Genomic DNA, 25,735 nt, shown 5'->3' on the forward strand with positions numbered 1-25,735 from the left:
TCCCTCACATCATCCAGGCCTGTTAACCACAAGAATCTGCATTCTTTTTCCTATTCTCACATACACACAGGCTCATGTCTATCTTCCTGCCTAATAATTTCACCCAGTATAATGTCCTCCAGCGTGGTCCATGCTGCTGCAAATACCACAATAACCTTCTTGGAACCTATTTTGAATTATTTGAACTTTAAGGGTATGTAGCCTGTTGTTTTTCTAGAAATTCAGAAAGTTTACAGCCTTTATTTCTTCAAATATGTTTCTGCTCCTTTCCACCTGTCATCTCTGGTGCTCTGATTACACAGATGTTGGTGTGCTCAATAGTGTCCACACATGTCTGAGGCTGTGTTCATCAGTTCTCATCCTGTTTATCAGATTGCATAATCTCTTTCCGGCCATCTCCAAGCTGACTAATTATTTCCTCTTCCAGTTTACATCTGCTGTTAAGTTCCTTTAGGAATTTTTTTTTAATTGTTATTGTACTTTTCAAATCTAAAAACCCCAATTGGTCATTTTCATGAATTCTACCTTACTATTAATATTCTCCGTCTGATAAGACATTGCCACCATACTTTCCTTTACCTCCATGCTCAAGGCATGGCTTCCCTAATTTGGTGAAAGCTAATGTCCCTTACATCCCCACAGAGTAAAGCCTCTGATGTCACTCCACCCAGGGCGCAGACTTGGGGTGCACACAGTCACAAGAGGATGACCTTGGTTTTAGTAGGGTTCTCTTTGTCCTTTTCTCTGTTCTCTATTAAGCTGTCTGTCTGTGTTATACTCAGTTGCTAGTCTCCACTAACTTCCAGATGACTGCACTATGGTTTTCAACAAAGCCCTGGGACACAAATTGAATCACAATCTGATTCTATTAAATTTGGCCCTCCTTCTCAGGAGGCTGCTCTTTGAGATCTGGTCTGACCTCGGGAAAGCTGTTCTTAGCTTTCTCTTTCCCTGATTGAAAACTTCTAGCTTGCCTACAGTTCTGCTTCTTGTTCTAGAGCTACTAGCTTCCTCCTAATTGCTTACCACAAAAATCTCTATTGTTGAGGCATTGTCTCTGTTCTTTGTGGCTAATCTCTCCCACTGTAGGGGTGGCCCTTGGTTCTGGGAGCAGCTGGGATGCAGTTGTTGTGGCCCTGTGTTCTTAGCCTATTGGCCTGGGTTGATGTTCCTGCCCTTCAAGTGGACTCTCGGATGCAGGAGGGTATTTTTGGGCTTCTCAGGCACACTTGCCTAGAATAACGTTTCTGTAGCATGGAGTTGAGAGGTTGAGGGGCGTGGGAAACGCTGAGCACCTTTCCCTCTCAAAGAGATACTGTGGCTTCAACTGGGATCCAGGGAAATTGTTCTTGGCTACACTGTGTGCCTAGAATGGAGTTTCTGTCATAATGAGCTGGGGACTGGGGGATGGAGTGGGTAACGGCTCAAAAGCCACAAACTCACTGTTGTTTTAGTTTTTAACTGAAGTTTTGCCAGTTTTTCTTGAATAAAAGGTTCTTGGCTTGCTGTACGCCCCCAGAGTCTTCCATGACTGTGTTTTGTAATTTTCGCCAATGGCAGTTGTTTCATTGGGGAGAGGGTTTGTGGAGCTCCTCAACCTGCCATTGTGGAAGTCATTCCCCTTTACAATTGGTCTGATGCAAAAAGAAAGAGGGGGGAGGATGAAGATAACAGAGCTGATATCTACTGATACAGGAACAGGTAAATACCCTGTGGCATAAAAATTGAATACTACCTAGCCACGCCTATCAATCAAGAGAGTTCTCAAACACATGATACTGAGAGAAAAAAGAACAGCTATAGATTCATCCTTCTAAAATAACATGTAAATATGAGACTCATTCTATGGATGCACAACAGCAATGAAACAGGAAGAAGGATGCAGTCTTTTCATAAGAGATTTTTCATGACCCTTTTGAAGGCCCCTTGCATGCATAAATTTTAAAATATTTGACATTAAAATAAACTTACCTTCGAATTTCATTTTTCCATGAACTTTCTGAAGTGCCCTCACATCTATCTGGACTTTGAATAGATGGCTGAGACTTTCATTCTCTTTTCTTTTTTTAATAAGGTGTCATAAGCACAATGCGTATCTCTTTGTTGAGTACATGAATCTCTGCCATATTATTCCACAACTATCTTGATGTTTTGTATACCACACAAATGGCGAGACACAGGTAAGTGCCCAGAATGGTATGGAAGGTTGGGACCTGAGGACCAACACTCATGGTGTTTCAGGGGTTGTCCTCCACGGAAGGTGGGCACACGCGGCTACACTTTATCAGGCCCCAGTCTCTTTCCTTTGGCTTCCAGTTCCTGTGTCTGCACTGTGTGATTAAGTCAGCTCCTTACTGAAGAGTAACTCACTCAAGGTAAGGCTGGCCCTGCAGGAGTCCGGATCGCTAGACCTGGAATTCCTTGGTCAACTCTATGGCCAATGTTCTACTGCTAATCTCTATATTGAGATGTTTTGCAGAAACTTGAAGTCCTGATCAAGCCAGGTCATAACCAGTCTATCAATAAATAGTCCCCAGAAGGGTTGGAGTGCACTCAGCACAGCACCTTCAGGAGAAGAACACACCAGCCTCCTATTGCTGAGCCATCCAAAGAAGGCTGCAAGCACTGGGGACCAACCAAGGGCCCACCCAGGAGCTGCTCCTGCACGGCTCACCCCTCTCCCACTTTATAAGATTCACAGCGCCCTTAATCCCTTAGGGTGTCCTGGAATCTTGACAATAGCTGTGGGACTCCTTGCTCTGTGCATTGCAAAACAAACTCCTACTTTCTTCCACCACTTCTGTGTCAGTATTAATTGACATGCTGCACAGAGGGCGAGATGACCCAGTTTGGGGGGTTATGCGACAATGTAACCACTTTTGGGGTTTTCTATAACGACAGGATGGACCAAAAGAGATGGGGAGTAAGAGATTTTGTCAACAAATGCTAATTGAGCACCTGTCATGGACAAAGCTAGTGCTGAAAGTGTTGATGTAATAATCCTTTTTAATCTTCAAAACACTTTCAAATATAGGGTGTTAGAGGCTCTGTTTCAGACCACGCACTTAGTACCTGGCCTGTCTCCTCAACAGCGTGGCGGTACTGCACAAAGCATCTCTTGCATAACTTTGTCAAAACGAAATAACACATAAAGCGGCAGCAGTGCTGCCTGGCACATAGTAAAAGCCCCGAAAATATTCGGTGCTGTCCTTTCCATTTGCCAGGCACGGTGATGGTCACTGAGATGGTGACCGAAAAACACATGCTTAAATTAACCCAAGAACCCAACTGCACCCGAGGAAGCCCTGCGTTCTAGCTCTTAGTCTTTTCCAGGATCAGAACGCACTCCCCAGGAATCCGGCGCCTGGCCCGTCTGCCAGAGCTGCTGGGGGCGGGGCGCTGGGTGGGGCGGGGTTATGCGAGGGGGCGGGGCGCTGGAGCGGCGCTGCGCGGGCGGACGCCGAGACCGGGCCTGGGAGGCGACGCGAGTGAGAACGTCGGAGGAGGGGCGTGGCGGGAAGGGGCGTGGCCAGAGAGGTTGGGGCGGAGCCGGGAGCGCGGAGAGGGCACAGGCGGATACCGTCGCTTGTTCCGTCAGACAGAGAGTGACCGGACGCCCGAGCCATGGTCGCGGCGCTGAGCTCTCTAGCGGCCGCCCTCGGGGCAGGGCTCCATCCCAAGACTCTGCTGCTGGGGGCCGTCGCCTTTCTGTTCTTTGCCTACTTCCTCAAAACGCGACGTCCCAAGAACTACCCGCCCGGGCCCTGGCGCCTGCCTTTCCTGGGCAACCTCTTTACTTTGGACATGGAGAAGTCGCACCTGCAGCTTCAGCAGGTAGGAGCGGGCGATGGTGTCCGGCTGGTCCTGTCCCAGCCCATGCTCTGCAGGATGACGGACATTCCGGGGGCCGGGGGCGGGAGGTCGTGCGGCTCTGTAGCCGGTGTTGAAAACCTGGTAAATCTGCTTCCACAGCTGCGTTTTCCTCACTTGTCCGTTGGCCTGACCCCATCCGACCTTTCTACAGGTGGGCTGTTAGGAATTTTTTACTGTTTAAGTGTGCTAGAGGCACGTTATGTTCCTCGACTCATTTAATTTTGTATTACCTTGTTAAACATAACTGGGACATCTCTTTTATACCATGATTATCTTATCCTCTTTTATATTATTTTCCTTTAAAAAAAAAATGCTGTACTTGCCTTCTCTTATATGTGCAATGGTGACACCACTACCTGAACCCTTATCTCACCTGACTGCCTCCCACCACCGCCCTGAGCCCCTCAGCTTCAGCCTGCCCCACCCGCCTCTGCAGAGCCCTCACTGAAGTGATGACTTAGAGAGCTCCTTCCTCGGCTTAAATGTTCTCAGTCCCTCACCGGGGACACTTCTTAACCCCTCTTTCTAATCATGCCCTCCTCAGGCTGCCTCACCTGATAACCCTGAATTCTTTAAAGTTCTCCCAGACATCACCTTCTCAAAAATCCTCAGCTGGTGTCCTTGCCACTCAGCACAGGTATCTTGCTGAGAGACAGCGCTGCGACAAGTGGTCATGACATTAAATAAAATGTCCATCATTAACATGGCTTGTAGTCCACGACAAACACTAATTTCCTTTTCCCCACGAATGCCCAGAGTGCTTTGAACATGGCCATGGAGCAGGCATTAGGCACAGCCAGTGAGACATGGCTTGAGACAGGCACCTACTATATCAGAGTGCCCATTCAAGACCCGGCTCCTCAGCTTTCTGCTGATTGACACCCAGGAGGCAGCAGGTGATGGCTCAGGTATCTGGCTCTCTGACACCAACAGGGGAGATGCAAATGAAATTCCAGGCCTCTGGCTTCAGCCTCATCCAGTCCTGACTGTTGCAGGCATTTGAGATGTGAACCGTCTCTCCTTCTCTGTCTCTCTACCTTTCAAATAAAGTGAAATTAAATAATTAAAATTTTAAAAAATAATAAACACATGCCAGTGTACCCAAGAACACATGGACAAGGTTTTATCGTTCTACAGGAGAAACACCAAACTGGTAACACTAAGTGGCACGCTAGTCACAGAATTTTAAAGCTGGGCTCCTAAACCTGTGCCTTTGTTTAAGGAATGTGTAATTTCCAAGTATTTGAACATTTTCCTTTTATCCTTTGATTAATGAGTTCTAGTTTGGTTTCAATATGTTCAGAGGACGTGCTCTGTGTGATTTCAATTCTTTTAAAGCATGAGGTCTATGTAATGAGGCAAGATGTAGTCTACCATGATGAATGTGCCATGCATACTGTAAAAAAATGTGTATTCTACTGTTGGAGAGCGGCATGTTCTATATATATCAATCAGATCTTATTGGGCAATGGTAGTCAGCTCTTAACTTGCCAGCTTCATATCTGCAGAATCTATCAGTTGTTCAGAGAGGCATGTTGACACCTCCATTTGTGTTTCTCCATTTCTCCCTTCAGTTTTGGTAGTGTTTCCTTTATGTATTTGGAAATTCTGTTTTTGTGCATAGTATATATCTAAGATTGTCATATCTTCTTGGTGAAATGACCTTTATATCCTCTGTACTTTGGTCGTTTTATTTTCCTGAACATCTGGTAGACAGTTGTTTATCAACTCATTTTTAATTAGTATCTCTTGTTCTGGTCATCCACCAGCACCGTCATGTATGTGTGTGGCCCGTGGGAAGGGGGAAAGAAGGTAGCTCCCACTGAAGGATGTGACGCAGAAGATGCACACATAACCACTGTTTACATCCCACTGGCCACATCTAGAGAGTCTCGAAAATGTGAGTAGGAAGTCATGTCGCCAGTAGCAAGAGAAGGAGAATATCTTCAGCTTTTCTGTTGAGAGTAAGACCAGCAGAATGTGTTGAATAGAGCCCAGATCTTATGCCTACTCACTAGCTATGTGATGAAACTCCATGCCTCTTTTTTTCTGAAAACTAGGAATATTTTATAAGATTATGATAAGACTGAAATATATCAATGACTATAAAATGAATGTCAGAATTCCCAGGACATAGTTGAAACTTCTGTATTTTCTTCTCCTCTCCTTTCTTCAAAAGCTTGTACAGCAAATTCAGGGAAAGCCAGTGGTATGCCAGGCTTCATTTATCTGACCTGGTACTGATGTGCTCTGTGAACCCACTATGGTCTCTGCCCCTCCATTCCTTTGTTGATATCATTACTACAGTCTTCTTTCTTTTTGAAAATGTTTTTAAATATTATTTTCATCTACTTGAACAGCAGAGAGACACAGAGAGAAAGGGAGGAAAGAAGGGTGGGGAGAGAATGAGAAGGGGAGGGAAAGGGAGAAGGAGGGAGAGAGAGAGAGGAGAGAGAGTCAGAGAGATATTGACTTTCATCCACTAATTCACTCCCCCCAAATGCCTCCAACATCCAGGGATGGGCCAAGCTTAAGCCAGTAGTCCAGAACTCCATCTGGTCTCCCACATGGGTGTCAGGGTCCAAGCGCTTGACTTGTCATCTTTTGCCTTTTGGGATGCATTAGCAGGAAGCTGGATCAGTAGGGGAGGAGCCAGTACTCTAACCAGCACTCTGATATGGGATGGGGCTTTGCAAGTGGCAGCTTAACCAGCTGCACCACAACACTCAACTGTAGTGCTCTCTTTCTAAAATATACTCACTGAACTATCAGTAAGAATAATTTTATAACTAGTCTTAGTATTATGATTCCTTATCACAACAATCCTCAAGCTGATAACTAGGAATATTCCTCATTTTATAGATCTAGGAAATAAGACGCAGAACATTTAACTGTTTGCCAGAAATAACAGAAAATACGAAGCAGAACCTGTGCCTCCAGTATCCAGTTTCTTAAACACTCACTTCTGTCACCTCTGCACCCTCACATATCTTCAGACCTCTGAATGCAAATCAAACAAGTGGCTGGCATTAAGACTCTTCTCAGTCTGGCCCGCGTTACCTTACCAACTTTGCCTGGCATTGTGCTTGTCCACTGGGGAGATACATTTTCCAAGAACCTGTGCCAGCCACTGGTCTTCCTGGGGCTCCTAACTGTCCCCATTAGACAGTTTGCTGTACAGGATGGTCATCATAAGGGTTGATTATTGATCTGTATGTTATATGGTTGTTGATAGTGAGCTTTTTTTTTTTATTTGACATGTAGAGTTATAGATAGTGAGAGAGAGACAGAGAGAAAGGTCTTCCTTCCGTTGGCTCACTCCCCTAAGGGTTGCTATGCCTGGCACTGTGCCGATCCGAAGCCAGGAAGGAACCAGGTGCTTCCTACTGGTCTCCCATGCTTAGGAGCCCAAGCTCTTGGACCATCCTCCACTGCCCTCCTGGACCACAGCAGAGAGCTGGACTGTAAGAGGAGCAACTGGGACTAGTACCCAGCACCCCAACCGGCACTAGAACCTGGTGTGCCGGCACCATAGGCGGAGTGTTAGCCAAATGAGCCACGGCGCTGGCCAGTTGTGAGCTTCTTGAAGTAAAGCACTTGTTGAATCCCCCAGCACCTAGCCTTGACCTACCTACCACATGGTCAGTGCTCTTTAATTAATGTGCCCTATACTCTGGTCAGATTGTAGCCTCTTATCCCCAAACAGCCACATTTTCCTGCCTGTGCACCTGCATATGCTGTGTCTGCAACCTAAAATTCCCTGGCCTTTATATGACGTATCTTCTGCTGGCACCCTGCCCATCATTTAAGATCTGACTCAATTAATATTTCTTCCTAGAAGTTTTTCATTGGTATCTGAAGTGGAAATTCACCTCTCTTACCATAGCTCCTTTACTTTTTACCAACAGTATGGCATATGTCATCTTATGCTACACATTACAATTGTTTTTCTGCACAGCTGGCCTCTCTAAAGGGACTTTGACACTAGGAAAGCAGCATACCCCCACTGCTGTTTGTCTTGCCTCTGTGTGGATCATAACAATGCCAGAAAATGGCTAGCAACTCTTGAGCACCTCATAAAATCTTATTGAATTGAGCTTGAATCTGATTACTGCAGACTGTTCTCAGAAATTAGCATGGCCCAAGAGCTAACTGTGAGACCATTATTCTTAGACCATACACAGTTATATGTATTCACGTGTACAGGATTTTACTGGAGAGCAGATCCATGACACACACCAGGTTTTCAAATATTCTATAACTCAGAAAAAATGAAGACTCTCTAATTGGATGGAAATGCTTTTTAACTATAAAAGTAACAAATACACATTGGGACAACAATTTATGATACAGATTAACAAGACAGTGAGATAGAGATGGAGTGAGAGCAAGAAAGAAAATCTTACTCCTCCTTGTGTGTGACCTGCCATCAACACACTTGCACGCACACACTCACACCCTCACATTCACACACAAACCAAGCAGTACCTCTACAGGACCTTGGTATATATTTTTCCTGATTTGCATGTAATGCAAATAAAATTTCATTTGTAATTTTTTATTAAAGATTCTATGTATCAATAAAAACTGAACACCCCAATACAGAAATGTTTGAAGTACAGAAACAAGTGATATTTTAAAATGCAAATACAAATTGAGGAGAAGATGTTAGACCTTAGGGGATACAGAAGCATGCACCTTTTCTGTGCTCATGATGAGTCACCCAGACACAGCTCAGTGTGGGGAAGCCAGGAAACAGACCTCCCTGCTGCTGGTGGGAATGTGAATGGTAGTCTTTCCCTACCCTCCCTTTCTGTCTTCATTCTATGGGTTCTTAGATTTAAGAATTTAGAATAAATAGAATCACTCCCAACTTTTTTTAAAGATTTATTTATTTACTTGCAGTGCAAACTCTTCTGTCAATATCTCTTGATCATCATGATTTAACCTCTTGTTTCATTAAACTCACTTCTAATTTTTCTTTATAATAAACATTTATTTTGTCTGTCTTATTTTGCCATCACTTTTAATGCTAAATGTTACATTTGGAATATTTTTTCATTTTATTTTTTAAGATTTATTTATTTATTTGGAAGGCAAAGTTACACAGAAAGAGAAGGAGAGGCAGAGAGAGAAAGAGAGATCTTCTATGCACTGGTTCACTCCCCAACTGGCCACAATGGCTGGAGCTGTGCCGATCTGAAGCCAGGAGCTTCTTCCAAGACTCCCACATGGGTGCAGGGGCCCAAGGACTTGGGCCATCTTCTACTGCTTTCCCAGGCTGTAGCAGAGAGCTGGATAGGAAGTGGAGCAACCTGGACTTGAACCATTGCCCATATGAGATGACGGCACTATAGGCAGCAGCTTCACCTGCTACACCACAGCACTGGCCCCTAATTTTATTTTATTTATTTGAGGGGGAGAAAAAGAGAGAAAGTGAAGGAGTGTGAGATCTCTCATCTATTGGTTGATTCTCCAATTGCCCACAACAGTTCAGGTTGAGCCAGGTCAAAGCCAGTAGCTGGCAACTCAATCCAGTCTACCACATGGGTGGCAGAGACACAACTATTTAAGCCATCACCTAATAGGTCCTAGAATGTAGATTAGCAGGAAGCTGGAATTGGGAGCAGAGCTGAGACTCAAACCCAGACATGTGATATGGGATGTGGGTGTCCCTAGTAGTGTCTTAACCATTAGGCCAATTGCCTGCACCTACATTTGCAGTTTTTATTCCTAATGTTAAATTTTCTGCTTCCTGTTGCTTTTGTTTGCCTTTTTATAGTTTATGTTTCAACCCTTTTGTCTTTTTCTATTTTCATTTCTGATGTTAAGCCTGTCTTAGCTTTATGAGCCATTTTATTTTTATGTCCTTTTTGTTTCCTTACCCTCTGTCTTTCTTCTTTTTTTTTTTTTTTACCTTTTATTTAATGAATATAAATTTCCGAAGTACGACTCATGGGTTACAATGGCTTTCCCCCCCATACCGTCCCTCCCACCCACAACCCTCCCCTTTCCCACTCCCTCTCCCCTTCCATTCACATCAAGATTCATTTTCGATTATCTTAATATACAGAAGATCAGCTTAGTATACCTTAAGTAAGGATTTCAACAGTTTGTTCCCACACAGAAACATAAAGTGAAAAATAATAGATGACTTTTTTTTTAAATGATGATGAAATCAGATCAGACCTATTGTCATGTTTAATCCCAGTGAGAGTCAAGTTGGGAATTGATAATTTCTTTTTCTTTTTTTTTTTTTTTTTACAGAAGATCAGTTTAGTGTACATTAAGTAAAGATTTCAATCGTTTGCACCCCCATAGAAACACAAAGTGAAATATACTGTTTGAGTACTCGTTATAACATTAAGCCTCAGTGTACAGCACATTAAGGACAGAGATCCTACATGAGGAGTAAGTGCACAGTGACTCCTGTTGTTGACTTTACCAATTGACACTCCTGTTTATGGCATCAATAATCTCCCTATGCACCAGTCATGAGTTTCCAAGGCTATGGAAGCCCCTTGAGTTCTCCGACTCTTATCTTGTTTAGACAAGGTCATAGTCAAAGTGGAGGTTCTCTCCTCCCTTCAGAGAAAGGCACCTCCCTCTTTGAAGACCTGTTCTTTCCACTGGGATCTCACTCACAGAGATCTTTTTGCCAGAGTGTCTTGGCCTTCCATGCCTGAAATACTCTCATGGGCTTTTCAGCCAGATCCGAGTGCCTTTAGGGCTGATTCTGAGGCCAGAGTGCTATTTAGGACATCCGCCATTCTATGAGTCTGCTGAGTATCTCACTTCCCATGTTGGATCACTCTCCCCTTTATTTATTCTATCGGTTAGTGTTAGCAGACACTAGACTTGTTTATGTGCTCCCTTTGACTCTTAGTCCTTTCATTATGATCAATTGTGAACTGAAATTGATCACTTGGAATAGTGAGATGGCATTGGCACATGCCACCTTGATGGGATTGAATTGGAATCCCCTGGTATGTTTCCAACTCTACCAATTGGGGCAAGTCAGCCCGAGCATGCCCCAAATTATACATCTCTTCCCTCTCTTATTCCCACTTTTATGTTTAACAGGGATCACATTTCAGTTAATTTTCAACACTTAAGAATAACTGTGTGATAATTACAGAATTAAACCAGTCATATTAAGTAGAACAGACAAAAAAAAAATACTATGAGGGAAAATGTATTAAGTTGTCCATTAGCAGTCAGGGCTATGCTGATCAAGTCACCATTTCTCATAATGTCTGAGAAGTGTATTGTGCATTACAAAGAGCTCTCAGTTGCCCTCTGGATCATTTACTCTTTGTAAAGTTATTGGCACAGTGATGAGGTTCATTTTAAGCATTGTTAGATATCACCATAATCAATACTGGGAGGTTATTTGACTTATCCATGTTTATACAATGATGAAACCATAAAGTCTTGATCCAATTCTGTTGAATTAGAAAAATACATAGAGGGCTGGTAGAGACAGAATGCTAAAATTCATTGTAACTGAGATTTTCAGCTGTTCCAAAAACTTCTTTATTGAATATTTGAAGTTAGTCCAGAAATCCTTCTTGTAAAGCCCAAAAAGTTCACCAAGGCATTCAACAAGATGAAATCAAAGAATTCGCTTGATCTGTATGGACCCATTACTGCCATTTCTTGGAAGCAATACTTGTACTTTAGAGGCAAACTGGCTTGAGATTGAAACTTGGTTCTGCCCTTTGTAGCAAGACAGGGACACACCATGCTAGAAATGAATATTTAATGGGAGACTCTGGGCCAGAAGAACAGAGGAAGTATTCAGTTCAGGCTTGATCTTTAATCTGGGAGCAAGGTGATAGGATGAGACTGAATCCATTATGTATGCTTTGATTGAGTAGGGGTGGGACTATAGGACTGGGACTCAGAGTGACATAGTAACCAGTGAGTGCATGCTGGTGGAGATGGGAGAGAGGGACCACAGACACCTGGAAGAATGGGACCCTCTTGTTTCATATTAGTGCCTGCAGCTAGACACAGTCTGGGCAGACAAAAGGCAAGTTGGGAAGGACTTTGATGAGTGGCCATATACTATCAGTATTCAACCAATATTTGCACTTACTGGCACAGCCGTGCCATGTCCATGCATGGACATATTCACCCAATTCCCCAAAGTCCCTCACTCGCTTCTACCTCTCATTCCCACTAAACACTGAGGCCCTGGAGCCATCGCAGGTTCATGTCTTTGTCCTCTGGTCTTACATAATACCTGGCAGATTCCTTCAACTGCCCAATAGCTTTGTCACCTTGACTACAAAACTTCAGCTGTAACCCATTTTGCTTTTCTGAAAGACAAGAATGTCCTTACAACTACAGAGGGGTTGTGAGATGAATGAGATAAAACACGAGAAGGGCTTCACTGAGCAGCCCGTGAACATGGCTGGCTGTGAACATGAGCGTCTTCCTCTGGCTCCTCAGTGTGCTCTTGGCCTGTGTTGCTACCAGCAAGAATCCACGTCTGTTTGTACACAGAGCTCATTCATCCCCTGGAGACTCGCTGGGTGGCTGTGTGCCTGGAACCAGAAAACAAAGTACCTTTCATATCATCACTTTCTTTCTGCCTCACAGAACCCTTCAAGGGAGAAATAATTTTCTCCCTTTTATAGTCAGGGGGCTGAGTCTCAAAATGTGAAGCAACATTCTAAAAGCCCACACCTAGTGAACTACTGAGCCAGAATTTCATATAACTCAGAGATAGAATGCTTTTCTCCATACCTGACCCTGCCCTGTAGTGCACTTTATATTCACTAGCACATGTTGAGGAATGGGACGTTGTCTTCTACCATCTTCTACTCAAACAGAAATTACGGTTTACGAAGAAGCCCGCACTTTCTATACCAGACTGATATGAATCATGTCTCAGCTCCTAGGTAGGTCACACATGCTGTACTCTCTGCCTTTACTAGACTCAAGGCTACTTAAAGATAAAGACCTTGTTTATTTTATGACAGTTACATCTTCGTGCCTTGTTCTAGGAACACATGGTGGATGTACACTCTATTCATATTGATTGAATGTAGGAATGAAATGTTTTATAATGGAACTTCCAATCTTAAAGTGAATTGAATCTGAGTTTAGCTGAGAGGAGGAGAAAAGGAGATAGTGAAATGGACACTATGAGAAACAGTGACTTGATTAGCTCTTGTCCTGACTGTTGATGTACAATGTAATACTTTATCCATTTTAGTATTTTCTCTTTGTTTTGTTCTAGTACTATTGGTTGAACTCTGTGATTAACACACATTCTTAGGTGTTTAAATTTTAACTAAAAAGTAATCCCTGTTAAATATAAGAGTGGGAATAAGAGAGGGAGGAGATGTACAATTTGGGACATGCTCAGTCGGACTTGCCCCAAATGGTGGAGTTAGAATCATGCCAAGGGATCCCAATACAATCCCATCAAGGTGGCATGTACCAATGCCATCTCACTAGTCCAAGTGATCAATTTCAGTTCACAATTGATCACACTGATAGGTCTAAGAGTCAAAGGGATCACACAAACAAGACTAGTGTCTGCTAATACTAGCTGATAGAATCAAAAAGGGAGAGAACGATCCATCATGGGAAGCGGATACACAGCAGACTCATAGAATGGCAGATGTCCTAAATAGCACTCTGGCCTCAGAATCAGCCTTTAAGGCATTCAGATATGGCTGAAGAGCCCATGAGAGTATTTTAGGCATGGAAAGCCAAGATACCCTGGAAAAAAAAAAAAAAAAGAAGAAGACCTAAATGAAAGATCTCTGCGAGTGAGATCCCAGTGGAAAGAACAGGGCCATCAAAGAAGGAGGTACCTTTCTCTGAAGGGAGGAGAGAACTTCCACTTTGACTATGACCCTGTCAGGATAAGATTGACGTCGGCGAACTCAAAAGGCTTCCATAGCCTTGGCAACTCATGGACTAGAGCCTAGGGAGATTACTGACGCCATAAACAAGAGTGTCAAATTGTTAAGTCAACAACAGGAGTCACTGTGTACTTACTTCTCATGTGGGATCTGTCCTTAGTGTGTTGTCCAATATGAAATAATGCTGTAACTAGTACTGAAACAGTCTTTTACACTTTGTGTTTCTGTGTGGGTGCAAACTGATGAAATCTTTTCTTAATATATACTAAATCGATCTTCTGTATATAAAGATAATTGAATCTTGATGTGAATGGAATGGGAGAGGGAGCGGGAGATGGGAAGGATGTGAGTGGGAGGGAAATTATGGGGGGGGAGCCATTGTAATCCATTAACTGTACTTTGGAAATTTATATTTACTAAATAAAAAATAAATTTAATAAAAAAGAAAAAAAGAAAGAAATGGAGATAGAATCCTTCCCCTCAGACTCAGCCAGGTGCACACACAGATACAGACTCCCCTTGTTAAGAGCCCTTCAGCCACTCACACCCCATCTCTTCCTGGATACAGACATGTGCACATTTAACTGTGACTGTGTAACTATTTTTCAGTTTGTGAAGAAATATGGGAACCTCTTTTGCCTGGATTTGGCTGGCAAGTCTATTGTCATTGTAACTGGATTGCCCTTAATCAAAGAAGTCCTTGTCCACATGGACCAAAACTTCATTAACCGCCCTGTGCCCCCTATCCGGGAACGTTCCTTCAAGAAAAATGGTAAGATTTTGACCAATGTAATGTGGGTGTTTGATATTCTTATGGTCTGTTAAAAAGGCCTCTGTGACTATAATGTTCTACACTTGATTTTAGCCAAAAGGCCGAGAAGCGATCTGTGACTATAATGTTCTGATACTGCCAGAAATCAGCCTTCTTAGCAAATTTCTGCTGTGAAAAGAAGTTGGATGCCCACATTTCCTGACTGAAAGCAGCTCAGAAGAGGATTTGGCAGGGTCAACCATCAGAGAAGATGGGAGGAGCCATATGTTTTGCACAAACTCTCTCAGGATGCTTTGATGATGACGTCATCATATAACTTAGTTGCAACAGAGGAGCAGGCAATGCCTTTCTCTTTCTTGTTTTCTCATTCCAAACCTCTTCCCTTAGACAATGGATGTGGATCTGCTTCCTCCTGCTTTGCCTCCTCCTGGTTCTGGTTCCTTATTCACTACCATTATGGCCGTGCCACAAAGGGTCAAGCCTTCCTGTCGATATTAGAACAGATTGGCTTGAATACTTAAAATTAGCATTAAATAAAGACTTAATAATCAAAGTGAAAATCTCAAATCTATTATTCTATCAAAGAAGCATGTTTAGATGCTTACCACTTCTTCTCTGAAATAGTTCATCAATTAATACTACATCCATTCACAGTGAAGCACAGTGCCAGGCATGAGTGATGTAGCAGTGAGTAGGGAGGCAGGTGCTGCGGCATGATGGATTATGCCACAATTTGGGATGCCCACATTCCATTTTACAGTCAGTTAGAGTCCCAGATACTTTGCTGCCTGCTAATGCATCTGGGAAAGCAGCAGGTAAAGGATCAAGTACTCAGGTCTCTGCCACCCATGTGGAAACTCAGATGAAGTTCCTGGCTTCTGGCTTTGGACCGGCCCATCTTCAGCTGTTACAGGAAGCTGAGGGGTAGACCAGCAGATAGAAGATCTCTCTCTGATCTCTTTTGCCCTCTTCCAAACCAATAAAGATTAATTAATTGTAAAAATATAGAGAGAGGGGCTGGTACTGTGGCATAGTGGGTAGAGCTGCCACCAGCAGTGCCATCATCCCATATGGGTGCCAGTTTGAGTACCAGCTGCCCCACTTCTGATCCAGCTCTCTGCTATGGCCTGGGAAAGCAGTAGAAGATGTCCCAAGTCCTTGGGCCCCTGCACCCATGTGGGAGACCCGGAAGAAGCTCCTGGCTCCTGGCTTTGGCTTGGCACAGCTTCGTCCATTACGGCCAATTGGGGAGTGAACCAGCAGATGGAAGACCTCTCTTTCTCTCTGCCTCTCTGTCTCTCTGTGTGTAACTCTGACTTTCAAGTAAATAAATAAATCTTTAAAAAAAAAATGTGTGGTGAAAGGATGATATTTTCCTTCTATATTTAAAACCATTCAGAACCTCCATTGTCATTAGATTAAAAACCAACATCCTTAACAAGGATTTACATGAACAACTCCTGATCAAGCTTTATTTCCATTTCATTATCTTCTTTTAACTCCTGTACTTACCACATTGGAAACTTTTTAGTTCCTCAAATTCATTGTCCTTCTTATTTTTCACATCTGATTCCCCCTGTCTGACTATTTCTTCACTTTATTCCATGAATGGACACTCACTCACATTAGCTTTTATTTAATCCCAGGACTACATTGGTGAGGTGTTGTGTGGAAAACGTAATGAATTAGCCATTGAGTTAGAAATACCAGTACAGGCCGGCGCCGCGGCTCACTAGGCTAATCCTCCACCTTGCGGTGCCGGCACACCGGGTTCTAGTCCCGGTCGGGGCGCCGGATTCTGTCCCGGTTGCCCCTCTTCCAGGCCAGCCCTCTGCTGTGGCCAGGGAGTGCAGTGGAGGATGGCCCAGGTGCTTGGGCCCTGAACCCCATGGGAGACCAGGATAACTCCCTGGCTCCTGCCATCGGATCAGCGCGGTGCGCCCGCCGCAGCGCGCCCGCCACGGCAGCCATTGGAGGGTGAACCAACGGCAAAGGAAGACCTTTCTCTCTGTCTCTCTCTCTCACTGTCCACTCTGCCTGTCAAAAAATAAAAAATAAAAAAATAAAAATAAAAAAAAGAAATGCCAGTACAAGGCTCAGCATTGTGACAAAGTGGGTAAAACTACCATGTTCAGCACTGGCATCTCATTGGATGCCTGTTCAAGACCTAGCTGGCCACTTCCAGTCCAGCTCCCTGCTGATGGCCTGGGAAAGCAGTCGAAGATGGTGTAAGTCCTTGGGCTACTGCACATATGTGGGAGGCTGGGAGGAAATTCCTGGCTCCTGGACTCAGTCTGGCCCAGCTCTGCTGTTAGTCATTTGAGGAGTGAACAAGCGAATGGAAGCTATCTCTCTCTCAGTCTCTCTCTCTCTCTCTCTCTCTTGCTTTCTCCTCATCTCCCTCTTGTGGTTTTGCCTTTCAAATGAATGAAATGGATCTTAAAAAAATTAGAAAAGAAATACCTATACATCAGCAAAGTCAAGCAGTTGGTATATGTATATATTTGTCTGAAGTTTGGGGACAGAAATGGGTGGTGATGACTCCTTTTTTTTTTGTTTGTTTGCTGTTTTTTTTTGTTTTGTTTTGTTTTGTTTTGTTTTTTTGACAGAGCTAGACAGTGAGAGAGAGAGAGACAGAGAGAAAGGTCTTCCTTCCATTGGGTCACTCCCCAAATGGCCGCTACGGCCCACACTGCGCTGATCAGAAGCCAGGAGCCAGGTGCTTCCTCCTGGTCTCCCATGGGGTGCAGGGCCCAAGCACTTGGGCCATCCTCCACTGCCTTCCTGGGCCACAGCAGAGAGCTGGACTGGAAGAGGAGCAACCAGGACTAGAACCCAGAGCCCACATGGGATGCCGGCGCCACAGGCAGAGGATTAATTAACCAAGTGAGCCCTGGCGCCGGCCCCAGTGATGACTATTGATAGATGCTATTTCAAATTTTCAGCTGAGATGAGATTTTCCAGAAATGTAGTGTGGGGTGAGAAGAGAAGAGACTTTATACCTAATCTTGAAGAATTCTACCTTTTCAAGATGTTATAGTAGAGATGAACCAGAAAAAGCTATAGAAAGTTGCTGGCAGAGAATTAGGAAGGAAATCTGTAGAGTATGATGTCTCAAGAACTGCTGGAAGGGGTATTTCAAGAAAGAAGTGATTTGTGCTTCTGAAAGGCCAAATAAGATGAGGTGGAAGCAGAGCCATGGCTTTGATGACGAAGAATCCATTTCATTGGGATTGTGGACACCAAAACCATGTATTGAAAGAACTCAGGTGTTCCGAGTTATTCATATAGTCTGGATAAGAATTCTTCGTTAGTTAAGTAACTTGCAAATAATTTATCTCATTCTTTTAGATTGGCTGTGCAGAAGGTTCTAAGTTAGATATTATTATATTTGCCTGGTTTTGCTTTATTTGCCTGTACTTTTGGGTTCTTATTTTAGAAGTTATCACTGGCACCAATGTCTTGAAATGTTTCCTTTACATTTTGTTTTAGCAATTTCGTGGTTTCTGGTCTTTCACTGAGGTCTTTTATCCATCTTGAGTTGATTTTTATATAGGGTGAGAGGTAAGAAACAGACAAATGACCTGAATAGACAGTTCTCAAAAGAAGAAACACGAATTGCCAACAAATATATGAAAAAATGCTCAACATCACTCCACATCAGGGAAATTAAAATCAAAACCATAATGAGATACCCAGCTTACCCTTTTTAGATTGACTATTATAAAAAAGAGAGTAACAAATTTTGGTAAGGATGTGGAGAAAGTGGAACTCTTAAACACTGTTGGTGGGAATGTATACTAATTAAATCACTGTGGAAAATAGTATGGAGATTTGTTTAAAAATTAAAAATAGACTTGCAATATGTTCCAGCAGTCCCACTACTGGATATATACCAAAAGACATAAACACATTGTATCAAAGAGGTACCTGTTCCACCATGTTTACAGAAGCACTATTCACAATAGCCAAAATATGGAATCAACCAAAATATTCATGAAGATTAATGAATGGGTAAAGAAAATATGGTATATAAACACAATGGAATGCCATTCATCTATAAAAAAGAATGAGATCATGTCATTTGCAGAAAAATGGACAAAACTGGAGGATATCATGTTGAGTTAAATAATCCAGGCCCTGAAAGACAAACACTGAATGTTCTCCCTTACATGTAGGAGCTAATATTTAAAAAACCAAAATCTCAATCTAAACACAGAATGTTGATTACTAGAGGCTGGGAAGGGTGGGAGAGATAAAAAGAATTTGGATTTAAAAATTAGGGAAATCTGGTGTGGCTCATTAATTGTGACAAAGATCCTAATGAGACATTAGTAGGAGAAATGGAGTGCGAGGTATATGGAAACTGTATACCTCATACTTTTTGTTTGGTAAATTTAAACTATTCTGTAATAATGTGTTAAAAGGCAAGAGCTGAGGAGTGCTATGGAAGTGAAGAAATGGAAAGGCATGTGGCATTGCTTGTGATATGAAACAAATGGTGGCCTGCTGATCACCCCAAGTCTTTTTTCTCCCCTTTGCCTATGCTGTTCTTTCTGATAGAGCATTCTCTTCTTACTCCCTTGAGTCACTCCTTTACCTTTCAAGGAATAGCGGTGTTACTACCTCTCCTGAAAACCATTTCTTTGACTTCTTAAGACTATGGACTTTGTCTCCTCCATGATGCACTCCTGATATTTAGTATAATAAAAATATGTAACTATACTTTTGTAACTCATAATTCAACCATGCACTTTGGAATCAGCCACACTTGAATTAGAACACCTGGTTAGTTGTTTATTAACTGTGTGACCTAGGAAAGTTTACTTTATCCTTTATCATGTTCCTCAGTTTCTGCATCAGTACAATGGGGAGGATAATTGTACCTATCTGATAGAGTTTCCATGAGTACTAAATTACATAGTGCATAAAAAGTACTAAAGTACCTGACATTGCACACAATCAGATAATGTTAGCTATAGTGCTCATTACTTTGAGATTATTTCTCTGAGTAGTTTTCAAGTGCCTTAATGTCCCTCCTTTCGTCAGTCAGATAAACATCCCTATATTATTTGTCAGATATTTACTTTATAAAATCAGAATACCATAATATTGGCTTCTTGTTCCCAGGATTGATCATGTCCAGTGGCCAGCTATGGAAGGAGCAGAGAAGATTTGCCCTGATGACACTAAGGAACTTTGGTTTAGGAAAGAAGAGCTTAGAGGAACGCATTCAGGAGGAAGCCCGACACCTCACTGAGGCAATGGAAAAGGAAGGCGGTGAGCATTGCCTGGGACAGATGCAGACATTGTAACCTGTGCATTCACTGAACAGACACTTATGAAGTATCTAAATATGATCCTATGCCCAGCACTGTGCCAGGCACCAAAGATAGAGCCCTTCCCTCAAGTTCTAGAATTAAGCACACAGAGATGATTGTTAAACCCATTACTGAATGTAAACATTGGTCTTCAGTTTGATGTTCTAGGTACTGACTGAGTACTTACTGTGTGTGGCACATGTGTAGCGTGCTGTGACCTGAGTCTTATAGTTCTGTGTCAAGTATGTCTTATGGCATACAAAGAAGACTCCCAGTAGAAAACAGAAATGAGCTAATCTGAAGGATACGTCTCTTCCTTCCTCCACCTCCAGGACAGCCTTTTGATGCTCATTTCAAGATCAACAATGCAGTTTCCAACATCATTTGCTCTATCACCTTTGGGGAGCGCTTTGAGTACCACGATGGTCAGTTTCAGGAGCTGTTGAAGTTATTCGATGAAGTCATGTATTTGGAAGCTTCGATGCTGTGCCAGGTAAGGAGGTTACCTTTCCATATTCTGGTTAAGAATATTGAGGCTAATGTCAGACACAGATGGGTTCTTCCTTTTTGTTTTTTGATGCTAAAATGCAGACTTTAAAACAAAAGATTTATTTATATATTTGAAAGGCAAAGTAACCAAAAGAGGGAAAAGCAGAAAGAGAGAGAGGGAGAGGGAGAGCGAGAGGGAGAGAGAGAGAGAGATCTTCCATCTGCTGGTTCACTCCCCAAATGGCTTAAATGATCAGGTCTGGGCCAGGCCAAAGCCTGAAACCAGGAACTCCATCCTGGTCTCTCACATGGGTGACAGGGGCCCAAGTTACTGCCTTTCCAGGCACATTAGCAGGAAGCTGGATCAGAAATACAGTAGCCGATACTTGAACCAGCCCTCTGATATAGAATGCTGGCATTGCAGGCAGCAGCTTAACACATTGTACTTCAATACTGGTTCTTGAAGTACAAAGTTTTAAAATTAGTTTTTGGGACAGGGTTTTGGCTTGGTGGTACTTGCATCCAATATCAAAGTTTCTGAGTTTAAGTTCCAGCTCTCCTTCCAATTCTGTAGGTGAATGCTTAATGACTTCCCATTAAAACTTGCAAAAATTGCCTGCCCATGTTTGATGAGACAAATGAGCAGGAGCATTGTCATGTGGAGAAGGACTCTCTGGGGAAACCCTCCTGGGCATTTCTCTGCTAATGCTTTAGGTAACCTTCTCTAGATGTTATCATTCTTTAATGATCCAGAAAGTCAACAGACAGGATGCTTGGGGCATGACCTTTGCTCTTGACCTGTTGACTTTTGCTTTGACTGAACCACTTCCACCTCTTCATAGCCATTGCTTTGATTGTGCTTTCTCTTCAGGATCATACTGGTAAAGTTTGTTTTCATCTCTGTTACAGTTCTTCAGGATCTTGATCCTACTTCTTAAAAGTTTCCATCTGCTCTTTCCTGCAGATAATCTGGGAGCAATAGTGTGAACATTCATTGAGGAGAAAGTTTGGTCAAGTTTATTTTTCAGTCAAAGCTATGAAAGCAGAACCAGTTGAGATGTCTTGTGGTGTTTGCTGTGGTTTCTGCTCTTAATCATTGGTCCTCATCTGTTATGGCCTGAACAAACTTGATTTTTCTAGTCAAATAGACATGGATAGTCTACCAGTACAGACTTCATCTTCAACATTGGCTTATCCTTATTTAAAATGAGTTACCTAATTATAAACTGATGATTTCTTTGGAGCATTGTCCCCCTAAACTTCACAAAGCACCAATGATTTTGCCATTCCACCACCCAAGTATGACTACCAACTAGATTTTTGTTCTTGCTCTAATTTTAGCAGGATCAATGTTGTTCTGAAAGGGGATATGTTCAAACTAATTTCTTATTCTTAGCGCCTCAAGCAAGATCCTGTTATAACTACGTAGTATGAATTTATTATGTTGCCACAAAAATATTTTGACCTCTGTGCAGTTTTTTCATGACATACATTCTCCATGAGTGTTTTGAAAACCCGCAATATTTTGAATGGAAGGCTGATGTGCTTTGCTAGAGAGATGAGGAGCTGAATGAGGAGAAAAGAGGAGTCATGGATGGTTCCAAGGTTTGAGCGTAAGCAAATAAAATATATACACAGAGAAGATTGCATCTATGGTATTAAAAAGTACGAAAGTGGCACTATGTTGTCTCCATGGTTGGTTTGTTTTTCTCAATCAGCTCTACAATATCTTTCCATGGATTATGAAATTCCTTCCTGGAGCTCACCAAACTCTCTTCAGCAACTGGAAAAAACTGGAATTATTTGTCTCTCGTATGCTTGAAAACCACAAGAAAGATTGGAATCCTGCTGAAACAAGAGACTTTATTGATGCTTACCTCAAGGAAATGTCAAAGGTAATGCCTTGGTCAATTTTTTCATTGCTTTAACTAAAATCCCTGAGAGGAGCAACTTCAGAGAGAATAAGGTATATTGTGGCTTAGTTTGCAGGTATGCAGTCTGAGATTTGGATGCCCCATTAGTTTGGACTCTAATGGTGGAATACATGTGGAAGGAGAACTACATGATGACCCAAAGAGCATAGAGAGAAATCAGACCAAATTCAGATTAAATAAGCAGCCCTCTCTCTAGGGGCTGGCACTGTGGCATAGTAAGCTAAGCCCACAAATGTGGTGCTGGCCTCCTATATAGGCACCAATTCATGTCCTGGATGCTCCACTTCTGGCCCAGCTCTCTGCTTATGACCTGGGAAAACAGTGGAAGTTGGCCCAAGTGCTTGGGTCCCTGAACCCGCGTAGGGGACCCGGAAGAAGCTCCTGGCTTCAGGCTTCAGATTGGCCCAGCTCTGGCCATTGCAGCCATTTGGGGACTGAACCAATGGATGAAAAACCTTTCTCTCTGTCTCTCCCTCTCTCTTTTTGTAACTCTACCACTCAAATAAATAAATCTTTTAAAAAAATTAACCAACCTTCTCAAGAAAAGCACCTTCCAAGCACAGGCCCCTAGTAGACTTAAAGACCTCCACTGGACCCTCCTCCTAGACATCACAATTAGATCAGGCCTCCACTCTTCATCCACTAACCATTAACATAAGGCTTTGGGGTGTAAATTGCTGCATGAGTTTAGGGAAACAAATCCTGTTCAAACCATAATAGGTAAGGAAATGCCTTGCATTTCCCGCATTTTGTTTCTAAAATGCAAATAAAAATTTTATTTTCCAGTTGCTGCTGTATTAAGTTACTGCAATTTGGTTTAAAATAGCACAAATTGATTTTCTTACACTTCTAAAGATCAGAAGTCCAAAATTAGTTTGGGCAAAAAGCAAGGTATATATAGGCTGGGGCTGCTTCTTTCAGAGGCTCTGGAGAATGGCCATTGCCAGGGCTTCTCCAGCTTCTAGAGGCTGTCTATATGCCATGGCTTATGACCGCTTCTTCCATTCCTGCAGCCAGCGGGGCAGCATCTTCTCTCCCCTCTGATCTCTGCCTGCATCCTTACAACTTTCTCTCTGAATTTGACCCCTTTAGTCCCCTGTTAGAAAACTCTTAGGATTTCTTGGGCCCACTGGGCTAATGTAGAACAATCTCTATCTCTGACTCCTTAATTACATTCCCTTTTGCCATGTCAGGCCACATAAATGGATTCCGGGATCAGGACATGGACGTCTTTATGAGTCATTATTCAGCCTATTAGGGGGAGTAAAATGAGGGGAGGCAGAAAGTGTAAGATAGTGTTAACTCAAGATCAATGAGACAATTAGGAATAAAGAAAGTGGGTTAATGGTGTTTGGTGTGAAACCCTGAGAATTGAAGCCCAGATACCACCTTTTCATCTCCTACTCCCTTCCTTCCACTTACCTCTAAAGAAACTGCACACAAAACGAAAAATAGCAATTGAATCTTGAAGCTCTGTTTTATTATTAGTTGGGCCTCTGCCCAGTTACCTGCCACTAGTCTTGGCTTCCTTTGCAGAACACAAGTAAAGCTAAGTCAGACACAGAGTTTCACCTTAAGTCTTGAACAAAACTTTGGCTTTTCCCTTGCCCCAATGTTTTCTACTTTTGAACAATAGTGTGAAGCAGGAAAAAAACCAAAATTGATGTATGAGCTACAACACGGTGAACTCTCTGCGTAGCAAACATCACTGAACCAGTGTCATCACCTTTGACACATCAGATTGCTGGTTCCTCCCCCTGGACCAGGCAGACTAGTGGATTTCCTTCATCTCTTTTCACCTTACTGCCATAACGTCATAGACACACTGCTCTTTCCTCACAGGAGAGTTTACTTGTCATGTGATACATAGGAGTGGGATCATTAACATTAAGAGCACAGTTGACAAACAGAAGCATCCAGAGGATGATGGAGATAAAATGAGAGTGTCATAGTGAATTGTTGATGCAATCATAGAGGCTTAAACTAGAAAAGATTGATGGGGAGATGTGAGAATTTTATGTAAGAGGACTTCTGTTTGTGCTTTCTGCCGTCTGTACAAATCCTTGTGGAGCATGTGCTGTATGCTTTTTGTATCTCACATGATTTGCAACATCAGCAGAGGGGTGCATACTATAACTTCTCTATTTTATACAGAAACAGGACTGAAGCACAGAGATTAAGTAACTTGCCTAAGTCATCCAGCTAGTAAGTGGTGTGGTGATATTAGAAGCCATGTCTGTCTTATTTGCATCCCAGTGTCTCCACTATGCTAAGAGCTTCTCCCAGATTACAGGCATAAGGAAATAGTGGCCTTGATTTTCATCCCACGAAGTGCTGGCAGATCTTTGTTAGCTTTGATAGCAAAACAGCACTGACAACATTGCAGTAAAAAGCCTCTGCCTCCTGAACAGACCAAAGGGAAGTCCTTTGTCCAGGGACCCTTTCCTTACAGGTACTCCCCACGTGCCAGAATGAAGACTTTGTGTGTTGCAGTGATGAGAAATGCTCTTACTAAGCCAATAACCACTGTCCTTTCTAGTACCCGGGCAGTGCTACTTCAAGTTTCAATGAAGAAAACCTCATCTGCAGCACCTTGGACCTCTTCCTTGCTGGCACAGAGACAACTTCCACGACACTGCGCTGGGGTCTGCTTTTCATGGCCCTCTATCCAGAAATCCAAGGTGAGCCTGTCAGGGGGAGTGGTTGGACAGGACAGCAGCATGCCTTCTGCCCAAACGTGGGACAGGAGGTGGTGTGGTAGACTGGAAGGAGAGGTAGGGCAGCCATGAGGTGATGTGAACTGGGGGGCAGGGCCAGTCTGCTGTGTGATGAGTCCAGGGAGTACAGACATGACAGAGAGGCCCTGTCCTCAATAAGCTCAGAGTTTGGGAGGAAAACAGTGAAGTCAGTTGACGCTGTGATTAGTTCCAAGAGTTAGTTTGTCATATAAAAATCTAGTCATGCCTTTCCTCTCTGTTAAGTAATCCTTCCTGGATAATGCCCAGACTCCTCCTCCTATGTGCTCCTTTCTGCCTGTCTGGCCTCCAAACCACCCACCCTCCTTGGTGGTTTCAGCAAATTACACATCTTGTTCTTTGCACAGTCCTTGTTTACGCTACACTGTCATGACCTCTGCTCTTCCCACTACCAAGAATGTACTTCCCCGATTTCTCTGCATGAGAAATTCCTCACTCTTCCTGAAGAATCTGCTCAAGCACTACCTCCCTGAGATGTTGCTGCACCCCTCTAGCTAGGAAACTATTAGATTTCCTTCCTCCAAAGAAGGCCTCATGCACATCCCTTACTGTGTCTGTGTCTGTTGCGCATTACAGATGCTCCTCAACTTCCAACGGAAGTTGCGTCCTGATAACCCATTGTAAGTTGGAAATACGTAAGCTGTAAACGCATGTAACCTATTAAACTTCACTTAGTGAGTATGCTGCAGAGCATGAGTGGATTCCC

General features: G+C 43.0%; 1 protein-coding gene across 1 annotated transcript in view; it reads left to right on the forward strand.

Moving 5' to 3' along the window:
- Positions 1-3,598: 3,598 nt before the first annotated feature.
- CYP2J2 (cytochrome P450 family 2 subfamily J member 2) overlaps positions 3,599-25,735 on the forward strand; it is a 45,753-nt gene continuing 23,616 nt past the window's right edge. Inside the window, 6 exon segments of the mRNA NM_001160288.1 lie at positions 3,599-3,834; positions 14,367-14,529; positions 19,660-19,809; positions 20,183-20,343; positions 22,058-22,234; positions 24,813-24,954. Of these exon segments, the coding sequence (NP_001153760.1) occupies positions 3,625-3,834; positions 14,367-14,529; positions 19,660-19,809; positions 20,183-20,343; positions 22,058-22,234; positions 24,813-24,954 (1,003 nt within the window). The 5' untranslated portion in view covers positions 3,599-3,624.

The sequence above is a fragment of the Oryctolagus cuniculus genome, chromosome 7 (assembly GCF_964237555.1).
Source record: "Oryctolagus cuniculus chromosome 7, mOryCun1.1, whole genome shotgun sequence".
Classification (NCBI taxonomy): Eukaryota; Metazoa; Chordata; class Mammalia; order Lagomorpha; family Leporidae; genus Oryctolagus; species Oryctolagus cuniculus.